Below are 13,241 nucleotides of genomic sequence, written 5' to 3' on the forward strand. Positions count from 1 at the left end.
AGACTACTAGGTTATAGTTTTATGATACAGCTTGTAGACTACTAGGTTATAGTTTTATGATACAGCTTGTAGACTACTAGGTTATAGTTTTATGATACAGCTTGTAGACTACTAGGTTATAGTTTTATGATACAGCTTGTAGACTACTAGGTTATTGTAGACTACTAGGTTATATTTTTATGATTACAGCTTGTAGACTACTAGGTTATAGTTTTATGATACAGCGTTTTAGACTACTAGGTTATAGTTTTATGATACAGATTGTAGACTACTAGGTTATAGTTTTTAGATACAGCTTGTAGACCTAGGTTATAGTTTTTATGATACAGCTTGTAGACTACTAGTTTCATAGTTTATGATACAGCTTGTAGACTACTAGGTTATAGTTTTTATGATACAGCTTGTAGACTACTAGGTTATAGTTTTTATGATACAGCTTGTAGACTACTAGTTATAGTTTTATGATACGCGTGTAGACTACTAGGTTATAGTTTTATGATACAGCTTGTAGACTACTAGGTTATATTTTATGATACGCTTGTAGACTACTGGTTATAGTTTTATGATACAGCTTGTAGACTACTAGGTTATAGTTTTATGATACAGCTTGTAGACTACTAGGTTATAGTTTTATGATACAGCTTGTAGACTACTAGGTTATAGTTTTATGATACAGCTTGTAGACTACTAGGTTATAGTTTTATGATACAGCTTTTATATTTGACCTGTGTGTTCCTTGTGAGAAGACCTTTCCAGTGGTACTACATCAGTGTCCTGACAGTGACCTTTGACCTATAGCTACCTTTAGAACCTTTAACCTTGGCCCCTGTATATCAACTGTATGAGATAGGGCTTTCATATTTGACATTTGTGTTCCTATTGACAAGACCTTTCCATTGGTACGACATTTATGGACCTGATGACCTTGACTGAGATATTCTTTTAAAACATTAATTCTGAATTTCAACCAACTCAGTGAGAGTCTTATTCTTTGATTTTATAACCCAGGAATTGAAGTGTTTTTTCCAGCTTAACATTTTCAAAGTATGTTTCATACTTTATTGCTTTTTAATCAAGAATATATTTCATGTAGCATTTCAAGAATAAGAAGCATATAACAGTCTCTTTTATGACATTGTAACTATGACATTGTAACTATGACCTTGTAACTATGACATTGTAACTATGACCTTGTAACTATGACATTGTAACTATGACCTTGTAACTATGACCTTGTAACTATGACATTGTAACTATGACCTTGTAACTATGACATTGTAACTATGACCTTGTAACTATGACCTTGTAACTATGACCTTCCAGAACTTGGGGTGATGGCTCAGAAACTGCAGCGCTGTGTGAACAAGGCAGTGCGTGTCCACATGGACAAGGTAAAGGATAACTATGAGGCAGACGAGGAGTTCCGCATTGCCCAGTCTGTGAGAGCCGAGAAGAAGTACCGACCCAAGAGAGCGGCCAGCTCCCGTGCCATGGACACCCTGCACCGTGCCATGAACTATGATGAGGATTTTGAACAGGTGACTTGCTATTCAGATATTAGATTCATTTTAATCCATTCCTATAACTACCATCCCCAATGTATCCTTGTATATTGTGGTTGTAGCCAAGACGACATAGGTGTTCCAATGTATTATCCAACTATTATCCATGTTTGATTCCTTGTTAGAATATTATTTCATGTGGTTTGGACCTACAATCATGATAATTGGCTGTTTAGTTTTATGTTTGATGCAGGACAATTTTATTTTTTTTTAAGTCTGTGTAAAAAATTGACCCTCACCCATATTTAAGGTCACAGGCATCAGCCTTGTAAAATCACTTCAGCAGCTTCTTATCATTAACTGAAAGGCTCAGAATCATCAATCTGGCTAGTTGGTTGGTCAGATGGCTGGGTGTAAAGACTCAGAATCATCAATCTGGCTAGTTGATGGCCATATTTTTGTCAATATTCACAATATGATGACCTATTAGACCCCACATGACGACCTCTGTATTAATTAACATCCCTACCCTACTAGACCCCACATAATGACCTCTGTATTAATTAACATCTCTGCCCTATTAGACCTCACATGACAACCTCTGTATTAATTAACATCCCCGCCCTATTAGACCTCACATGACAACCTCTGTATTAATTAACATCCCTGCCCTACTAGACCTCACATGACGACCTCTGTATTAATTAACATCCCTGCCCTACTAGACCTCACATGACGACCTCTGTATTAATTAACATCCCCGCCCTATTAGACCTCACATGACGACCTCTGTATTAATTAACATCCCTACCCTACTAGACCTCACATGACAACCTCTGTATTAATTAACATCTCTGCCCTATTAGACCTCACATGACAACCTCTGTATTAATTAACATCCCCGCCCTATTAGACCTCACATGACAACCTCTGTATTAATTAACATCCCTGCCCTACTAGACCTCACATGACGACCTCTGTATTAATTAACATCCCTACCCTACTAGACCTCACATGATGACCTCTGTATTAATTAACATCCCTGCCCTATTAGACCTCACATGACAACCTCTGTATTAATTAACATCCCTGCCCTATTAGACCTCACATGACAACCTCTGTATTAATTAACATCCCTGCCCTACTAGACCTCACATGACGACCTCTGTATTAATTAACATCCCCGCCCTATTAGACCTCACATGACAACCTCTGTATTAATTAACATCCCTACCCTACTAAACCTCACATGACGACCTCTGTATTAATTAACATCTCTACCCTATTAGACCTCACATAACAACCTCTGTATTAATTAACATCCCTACCCTACTAAACCTCACATGACGACCTCTGTATTAATTAACATCTCTACCCTATTAGACCTCACATGACGACCTCTGTATTAATTAACATCCCTACCCTACTAGACCTCACATGATGACCTCTGTATTAATTAACATCCCCGCCCTATTAGACCTCACATGACAACCTCTGTATTAATTAACATCCCTGCCCTACTAAACCTCACATGACGACCTCTGTATTAATTAACATCCCTGCCCTATTAGACCTCACATGACGACCTCTGTATTAATTAACATCCCTACCCTACTAGACCTCACATGACAACCTCTGTATTAACATCCCTGCCCTATTAGACCTCACATGACGAACTCTGTATCAACATACCCGCCCTACTAGACCTCGCATGACAACCTCTGTATTAACATCCCCGCCCTACTACATAGGTGTCAACCATCCCGGATTACGCGGGAAGTGCCCGGAAAATCATTAAAATTTCCCCTAAATCCCGATTTGGTACAGTTCCCGAATCGGGGTTAAATTTCTCCCGGATTTGAGCAGTCTTCCCTCATAAAACCCCGGAAATCTCAGACACTTTGACCCTAAACTGATTACGTAAACAAAACACCCCTACCACCTGTGTAGCTGCCCTGGCCTGGGGCTTGGTGAGAGAGGGGAGTCGGTCACCGGTCACCATGCATGCGTGGTGCCTGCCGACTGGTGTATACATTATAAACCATGTGGCTTCATTTGACACGGTCAGTTAATTTTGTGATTACAACTAGGATACATCACTTCAAGAACAAACACTGGTAATATCTGTCAACAAGATTTACTCACATGAAAGCCAATAAAGCCTTTCTTAATCGTAGCTGTCAGTACCAGCGTTTGTACTGCCGCCATCTTTAATTAGTCAATACTAATATAAAGTCGTAAACTGCCAAAAATATCCGGATTTCAATTTGGGTCAGAAAAAAATTAAAACACTTTTTAAGAAGTTTGTTTTATGTCGCAATAGAACTAGTAGTAAAACAAAAATTAATAAATTACTGTGTAATTAATATTTTAGAAAGGAAGGGAGATAATTTGATTAATGCATTTAGATATATTTCAGAACAAAATAAAACAAAAATCAGGAGATAAGTAGTTACTTTTGTTTAATGGTTGCAGATTTCAAGTGACTACATCATTATTAATTCACTAAATACAGTTCCTCTCTATAAAATTTCTAAAAACATTTTTTGAAAGAATTAATTTTTTAATTTTTTTTTTTATTATCATTATTCTTAAAATCAACCATTGTAGTCAAATTTTAATATCAAATTATAGCCCGAGGTAATTTACACCTGCCCAAGCTCATGAGGAACTTCACCTAAATGCAACAAAAATGTCACAATTTTTTCACACACTTTCTCCCTCATTTTGGATGTGGAATGAGGGAGATCTCCCTCATTGGAGGTTTCAGAGGTTGACATATATGCTACTAGACCCCACATGACAATCTCTGTATTAATTAACATCCCTGCCCTATTAGACCTCACATGACAACGTCTGTATTGGCATCCCCACCCTACTAGACCCCACATGACGACCTCTGTATTAATTAACATCCCTGCCCTATTAGACCTCACATGACGACCTCTGTATTAATTAACATGCCTCCCCTATTAGACCCCACATGACGACCTCTGTATTAATTAACATCCCTGCCCTATTAGACCTCACATGACAACCTCTGTATTAATTAACATCCTTGCCCTACTAGACCTCACATGACAACCTCTGTATTAATTAACATCCCTGCCCTATTAGACCCCACATGACGACCTCTGTATTAATTAACATCCCTGCCCTAATAGACCTCACATGACAACCTCTGTATTAACATCCCCGCCCTACTAGACCCCACATGACGACCTCTGTATTAATTAACATCCCCTCCCAACTAGAACCCCACATGACGATCTCTGCATTATTAAGATCCCTGCTCTGCTATACCCTTCATGACAATTTCTATTAGTTAACATCCCCATCCTCTCAGAGGGTCTGTCCCCACCCCTCAGGACTTCCTTTCTTGGTTATATTTTAAGCTCATCTAGCTGAAGGGCAAGTGAGCTGATGCATCATCTTTTTCTTTTTTGCAACTTCTCAATAAGCAAGAGGCCCTGGGAGTTGATATTGAGATTTTAGCATGCTTAGTGAATTTTGTTCAAATGAATGACCTTATTCTGCATGCAAGGTCACAGGGGTCAAATAGGCTAAAATCTTTAAAACAACTTCTTCTCAATAACCAAGAGGCCCTGGAACTTGATATTGGTTCTGTACCTTGCTGGAGTAAATGAACATCCTTGACCTTCATTCAAGTCAATGGGGTCAAATATATTAAAATCTTTAAATTACTTTGGAGTTGATATTGGATCTGTAGTATGCTTGTTTGAAGGGCTACCAAGTCTGTTCAAATGAATGAGATAAAGGATGAAAAATTGACACAAATAATTCTAGTCTACTCTATTATTTGAATAAAATGGTAATCAGCTAATAATATGCAGAAATGACCTAAATCAACTTCAAAGTTGTCGTAGAACCAGGTGAGTGATACAGGCCCATTGTGTCTCTTGTTGAAACCATTGAGATCCCCACCCTATAATCATATTAGCATTGTTGGGCATCAAGAGATGAACACAATCCTGATGTAAAAATAGGCCCAGGAGTCTTTCCCCACCCGAAGGGACTTACTTAATTTCTTTCAACACATTCATATTGTGAAAACAATCCCTTAGGTCTTTTACATCCCTTGGGAGTCTGGACTTCGTTTTTGGGTTATATCTTTGAAACTTTTGCCATCCCCACACTAGAACCGTATATAGCATTGTTTGACATCAACAAATAAAGCTATTTAACAAGTTAAATATGAACATTATTTTGATGTTTGGTCAAACCCAACCAGGTGAGCGATAATGGCCCATTTGGCCTCTTGTTTTTCCATGTAGATTGAAATCTCAGGAGATGTTATTGCCGTTTGTTTGCAGATAGATTTATTGAACTCACTTCTTTTCTTCTCAGTTTGATTCTGAAGATGAAGATTCTGACAGAAGTGAAAGCCCAAAGCCATACAGGGACAAGATTGTTCGCCTGGACCCACCAACACCAACAAAATCATCACGCTTAATTCCAGAGTTATCTCCTAATGTAGATGAGATAGGCTGGAGTGGAGAACAGAAAAGTATCAAACAAATCAACAAAGTTGGAAATCCGGCATGGAATATCGATGGCAATGTAGTGTCATTTAATGGAAAGAAGTTGTTGTATAACTTCAGTAAACAGAACAGACAGACATCAGCGACATCACTTTCTCTATTGGATGCTAAGAAATATTCTCCGTATGTAAATAAACATGATGTTAAAAGTGAGACATCCTGGAGTCCAACCACAGACAAAGCTGACATAAAGGATACAGCTTTTTATCAAGGACAGAAGTTTGTTTATCAAGTTAAAAAGACTTCAAAGCCAAAATCAACTGGGAATTCTCTTTTAAATTGTAATTTGTCATCTCCTAATAGGCCCCAGTCTCCTAAAGGTGTCCCAAAGGTGAAGCATTTAGGGCCTGCAGGTTTGGTCCAGGTCAGGCAGTTAAACATAGGCCCTGGTGGAGTGTCTAAGGTCAGACAGCTGTCTCCAGGCACGCAACCACAGATGATTGCCAAGCATGGACAGAGTGGCGGAACTGTTCACATTGGAACCCCACCTACAGGAAATCCCAGGCTTGCAATGTCCAGTAACAGTGTGTCTCCAACTGGTCAGCGGATAATCAAGATTGTAGCCGCCCCAGGCCAACAGCCCCTTCAGCCTGGTCAGGTGATCAACCTGGCAGAACTGGGCCTTGGGGGTGGGGCAAATAAGGCCATTAAGGTGTCTGGAGGCATTCTGCAACTTAAAGGGCAGAACACAGGCCTTCCTCTGTCAGGTAAAACTCGTATTATTTACCAGGGCAGTACAAGTGCCTCCAAGATGACAGTGCCCAATAAAGAGACACCAGGAACAGCATCTGTAGCCCAGGCATCTACTAGTGACAGTAATAATAAAACAGAACGACAAGAACCAGCCATCATTACTCTGGGCCCATCCTCAGCATTTTCTCCCTTGTCAGCAAATAATGTGAAAGAAGCTGGTGACAGTTCTTCAGAGCAGGACACTGTGAAAAAATCTTTTGTGGAGTTGAATGTCACACAAGCTCTCCAAGGAATTAATGAAAGTGTGGATAGATTAGATGCACCGAAGAACGAAGGACCATCAGGCCACTCTCCTACAGGGACAAGTGTATCCAACACTACATCTGTGATAAATGATGAGCCTAGTGGTGATCAGTCTCCTTACCGATCTAGTGATGAGGACATACCAGAACTCTTCCCCATGAATCCTCCACAGCAACCACCAAAAAAACGTAAAACCATGGAGGGTTCCCCAATTCCTCTCTCCCTGTCCAAAGTGTTCATTCAAGGAGTCAGCTCTAGTCCCCAAAATCTCCCAAATAACAGTTCACCAAAATCGCCAGTTGCTAGTAATTCCCCAAAATTTTCACTTGGAGGTTTACCAAAAATGAATAGTCCTCCTAAATTATTGCCTCAGTCACAACTTGGTCCTCCCAAACTAACATGCCCTCCTAGAATACGTAGCCCTCCAAAGACATCAGGACCACCTAAATTGACTCCAGTTCAACCATTGGATGGGGGCATTGGTAAACAGTACAAATTCCCACCATATAAACATCACCAAACCAATGGTCCAAGTGAAAGTCGAAAAAGTGTATTTGATGCATTTGACATTGGAGATTCAACCACACAGGACACAAGATCAGAACATAACACTAAACAAGAAACAAATTCTGGAAGTTTTACAAAGCTTATATGTGATTCAGGTGATAGAACAAAAGACTGTGTGCCCAAGGATGACCCACTAAATACTATTGAGCTGGAAAAGACTTCACCCATATGTGTACGTAATGAAAGTAGTGCTAATTCAGACAAGGATTCTGTGGAGGATCGATTACGTGATATTGGGTCAGAGTCAAAGTCAGAAACCAGTAAGAAGTCTCCTGATAAAGGCAATTTGTTTGACAATTTCGCAACATTTCTTCAAACTCCGCCTAAAATAGATTCACAATGGACATCCCAGCCAGTTGATCGCAATTTGTTCAACAGTCAAAATACATCATCATCCTCACCTCGCTTATCATTCACATCAACATCTTCATCATCATCATCATCATCATCATTACCTTCATCACCATCATCATCATCATCATCATCATCGTCGTCATCATCATCACCACCATCATTGCACACTTCTCATCACTCAGATAGATCTATATTTGACAGTATTATTCCTGTAACTACACATGAGAACAATGCTGTGAACCAACCAGAGTTGACCGGAGGACTGACACAGAACATGATGGATAAAGTCTCCATATTTGCTGCCAACCTTCACACAGGGTCTCTCGCCAGTCGTCTAGGAAACCTGTCCCCATCTAAGTCATCTTCAGCAAACCTTCATCACCAGTCACATGTTACACAGGTGAGGAAAAGGACCAAACAATGAAAATGCATGTATACATGTAGTAAGGATAGAAACCCTTAGTGATACATTATTGTCAAATTTCTTGAGTTTATTTGTATAACTTGTCAGACAGAATTGTATATCTCCAATATTTTACACATGAGTGACCATGTAATATGGAATCAACGAGTTCAATAATTTGATCTGAAGGCTCATGGCATATATAACTTTTTTGTGTAAGATTCTGTCTACCACATATCTAACTCAAGGTCACTGGGTCAAAGGTCAAGGTCAAATTTTGTATGATTTCTATGATGAATATTTTGTCATTACATTATGAAGAAAAGTTTGAGAATTAAACAAAAAGGTTGAGATTAAAGAGGCTTGCCCGCAGAGAGATCAGAAAAATTGGCTAATAGAAAAAGATTTTTTACACATGACAGATTGTTGGAATTGTTGAGTTTTTCATTTTATTTTCCTTATAAAACGCTGAAAAGTGATATTAAAACCTCATTTTTAAATATTATTTATTTAATCGCAACCCGCAATAAGTCTAATTTGATTGACACATCAAAGAAACAAGCACGTGCACAGTGCCGCACAGTGATAACTTCAAAGGCAGCGGCGATTTACAAAGAAGATTTGCCGTTATATTCCATACATTTCCCTCTCAGGTTGAGTTTTAAAACGTCTTTTAAATACATATTCTGTAATTGTTTTCAAGAAATAAAGTCGGAAAGCCTCTAATTTTGTCACATAGAAACGTGTACTGAAGTTTATTTAGTGATCGGAGATGTGCCGTTTACCGGTCCGTCTGCGGGTAAGCCTCTTTAAACAAAATGTCAACTGAACAAAGATACGTCACTGGATCAAAGTTCAAGGCCATTTATGTCCTAAGGTCAAGGACAAGTTTAATATTTGGATATGGCCCAGGACTAGATAAAAAAAAATCCGATTTTACAGATGAGTATTATATCAGTATATGGAGCTGGCAGGAAACGAGAGTTACATCAATGTATAATTCACTTCCTACTTGTAATTTCTATTGAAGTCCAAATGTCAACTGTTAAGCTGGACCTCAATGAAGTATACTTTCATTGTCATATCAGATTCATTCAGGATGAAAAAGCATTGTTTATCATTTCAATCTTTGATGGAGCAGTTTCTATTTATCTTGTGTGCTTTTTCTCTTGTACAGGACTCTGACCAACCAGGCCAAGGAAATGTATGATGAAGGGAAAATTAGCCAGTGGGGAGGTCTGCATTAAAACTGTCAGGAAACTGATGACCAATCAAAAACCTGCTGAGCTGGCTTGTACTTTGGAATTTGTATTCAAAGTAAACACCAAAATTCTTTTTGCACTTTATTATTGACACATTGAAATCCAAGAAGATGACCATCCTGGAGAGTGTGATTGGACCAAGGATAGAACACTTTGTCTTATGAATAATTCATTAATGGGATCCATAACAAACAAATTGTATCAGATCTGAAAGAAATACTGTTAGAATTATGAGTCAAAAGTTCTAACATGAAACATTTCATGTATCTGTATAATGCAGTATACTAGATTTTGTGTCCGTTGACTCAATCCAGTTACTGCATACCAGAAGCCAAGACTGGACAAATGTAGATATTGACACACCTCAATGTACAGATAAAAAAACAACAGTAGCTGCCACCAATGAATGCTGGCTCAATGTTTGAACACAAAACTACATACACATGGACACTAGCTGTAATAGCTTGTGAATTCATTGACAAATCATACATTCTATATCTGGTAGCTTTATAGAGTATAACTTGTGTTGACAATGTTATTAATGAACAAAGTCAGAATTATCATTTATAAAAGTTAGGGGTGGGAATTCTACAGGATAGGCGGTACAGTAAAGCAGCATACATCCTTAATGACATGTTGTCATATACAGCTACTGATGGTGAACATTTATAATGTATGTACTGTATGTACTAAACTACCCTAGTCAGGAGCTACCAAATGTGACATTGGGTTTGGACCAAATCAATTATTTGTGGTGTTGCAATTATATTTTCTTTGCAGTGTAGCAACAGTTGTAATAGTGTACAAGGTTTAAATTTATACATTAGAATTTGCTGTTTAGCAACAGTCCTGATAATATACAAGTACATTTTAATTTTACATCTGGCACTGTAATTTACTGATTTACTGATTTGTGTTTTTACAAAGTAAACAAAAATCCAGAAATCAGCTCAACCTTATTTAGGTTATAACAAATTTCTGATGTTATTTTCACCATTTCCTTGGAAGTTTTACTGCCGATGGTCGGACCTCTGTTAAACACTCCCACTATTTTTGTTTTTGAAAACCAAATAAAAACCGTGATAAGCAGTATACTTCAAGGAGAAATGTCACTGAAATTTGTCACAAAGTGGTCTACACACCAAGATGAAGTAATATATTGAATAGACTGTAATGTGTTTCAAGGGAATGTGATATAAAGAGGAATGTGATATAAACTGCAGTTTTGATAATAATGGAACATGTACTACATAATGTGGTATTTCATTGTTGAAACAATACTCTGTAATCTTTTGTGTCCCAGACTTTTTATAGTGTAGATATTGTTTGTATTAGGCTTAAAACAGTGACTGTTCTTAATTATTCATGTTCAGAAATTAAGAACAGTTATATTTTATGGAGTAACTAAATTTACAATTGTATTAAATTTAGCACCAGTAAGTTTTTATTATTATCATTATTATTATACTTCTTTTTAGCAGAAATCATTTTTAGCTCACCTGGTCCGAAGGACCAAGGTGAGCTTATGCCATACCGTGGCGTCCGTCGTCTGTCGTCTGTCGTCCGTCCGTCGTCCGTCCGTCCGTCCGTCCGTCAACAATTGACTTCTTCTTCATAACCGCTGATCAGAATTTAATCAAATTTGGTCAGAAGCATCCCTATGGGTAGGGGACTCAAAATTGTACAAATGATGGGGCTGGCCCCCCAGGGGCCTGAGGGGTGGGGCCAAAAGGGGTCAATTTGGCTATATTGATATAAACGACTCCTTCTCTGAAACCGAGCAATGGATATTGCTCATACTTGCCTGGTAGCATCACTATGGGGTGAGGATTCAAAATTGTACAAATGATGGGGCTGGCCCCCCAGGGGCCTGAGGGGCGAGGCCAAATGTGGTCAAATTAGCTATATTGATATAAACGACTTCTCTGAAACCGAGCAATGGATATCGCTCATATTTGCCTGGTAGCATCACTATGGGGTGGGGATTCAAAATTGTACAAATGATGGGGCTGGCCCCCCAGGGGCCTGAGGGGCGGGGCCAAATGTGGTCAATTGAGCTATATTGATATAAACGACTTCTTCTCTGAAAGGGAACTTGGATATTGCTCATATTTGCCTGGTAGCATCACTATGGAGTGAGGATTTAAAATTGTACAAATGATGGGGCTGGCCCCCCCAGGGGGCCTGATGGGCGGGGCCAAAACGGGTAAATTGGTCTATATTGATATAAACGACTTCTTTTCTGAAACCGAGCAATGGATATCGCTCATATTTGCCTGGTAGCATCACTACGGGGTGAGGATTCAAAATTGTACAAATGATGGGGCTGGCCCCCCAGGGCCTGAGGGGCGGTGCCAAAACGGGTAAATTGGTCTATATTGATATAAACGACTTTTTTTTCTGAAACCAAGCAATGGATATCGCTCATATTTTCCTGGTATCATCACTACGGGGTGAGGATTTAAAATTGTACAAATGATGGGGCTGTTCCCCAAGGGGCCTGAGGGGCGGGGCCAAATATGGTCAAATTAGCTATATTGATATAAACGACTTCTTCTCTGAAACTGAGCAATGGATATCGCTCATATTTGCCTGGTAGCATCACTATGGGGTGAGGATTCAAAATTGTACAAATGATGGGGCTGGCCCCCCAGGGGCCTGAGAAGCGAGGCCAAATGTGGTCAATTTGGCTATATTGATATAAACGACTTCTTCTCTGAAACCAAGCAATTGATATCACTCATATTTGCCTGGTAGCATCCCTATGGGGTGGGGATTCAAAATTGTACAAATGGTGGGGCTGACCCCCAAGGGGCCTGAGAGGCGGGGCCAAAATTGGTCAATTTGTTTAAACAACTTCTTCTCTGAAACTAAGCAATGGATATTACTCACAAGGGCAGAGGGCAGGGTCAAAAGGGGTCAATTAGTCTTAACAAGATCTTCTCTGAAACTAAGTAATATGGATATCACTCACATTTGTGTGGTAGCATCCATATGGGGTCGCGCCAAAAGTCAATTTCATTTCATGGATTAATGCACTTTTTGGCATTTTTAGCATTAAAATAAAACCAATGTACATGTAGCCATATAAAATGCTTATGATATATATTGACTTAGCAATACCAGCGACAAATATACTGAAGCAACATTCTTGTTTCATATTTCATGAAACCAGGTGAGCGATACACTGGCCCTCTGGGCCTCTTGTTTAGCTCACCTTGTCCAGTGAGATGGCACAGCTTCCATCCTCCAGCCATTCATCAACATTTCACTCTAGTAGCTTCACGTTCTAACCACTTAATAAATATTATTGGGTACAGGATCCATGTAGTATAAACAGAGGATGTGGCTCGATTCCCTGGTTCCAAAAGGGCAGGGCCCAATAGGGGAAATTTGAGGTTGATTCTTTAAATTGCTACCAGTTCTAAACCACTGGATTTTTGGTCTGGGGCATTATTGGGCAAAGAAGATCCAGTGTTGTATAAAAAAGGAGTGTGGTTCTACTGGGGCTACAGAAGCAAAGCCATATCAGGCAAATAAAGCTAACTCTTTTAAAGTCCTGCATTTGTAGGAAAAAAGGGATTTAGTCCATACT

The 13,241-nt window shown here is 39.1% G+C and overlaps 1 protein-coding gene across 1 annotated transcript in view; it reads left to right on the forward strand.

Annotated features, from left to right (window-relative positions):
• LOC117336346 (histone acetyltransferase KAT6B-like) overlaps nucleotides 1-11,135 on the forward strand; it is a 71,499-nt gene extending 60,364 nt beyond the window's left edge. The window contains 3 exon segments of the mRNA XM_033896841.1: nucleotides 1,324-1,538; nucleotides 5,871-8,381; nucleotides 9,562-11,135. Of these exon segments, the coding sequence (XP_033752732.1) occupies nucleotides 1,324-1,538; nucleotides 5,871-8,381; nucleotides 9,562-9,594 (2,759 nt within the window). The 3' untranslated portion in view covers nucleotides 9,595-11,135.
• The last annotated feature ends 2,106 nt before the right edge of the window (nucleotides 11,136-13,241 follow it).

Source organism: Pecten maximus, chromosome 10 (assembly GCF_902652985.1).
Source record: "Pecten maximus chromosome 10, xPecMax1.1, whole genome shotgun sequence".
Lineage (NCBI taxonomy): Eukaryota > Metazoa > Mollusca > Bivalvia > Pectinida > Pectinidae > Pecten > Pecten maximus.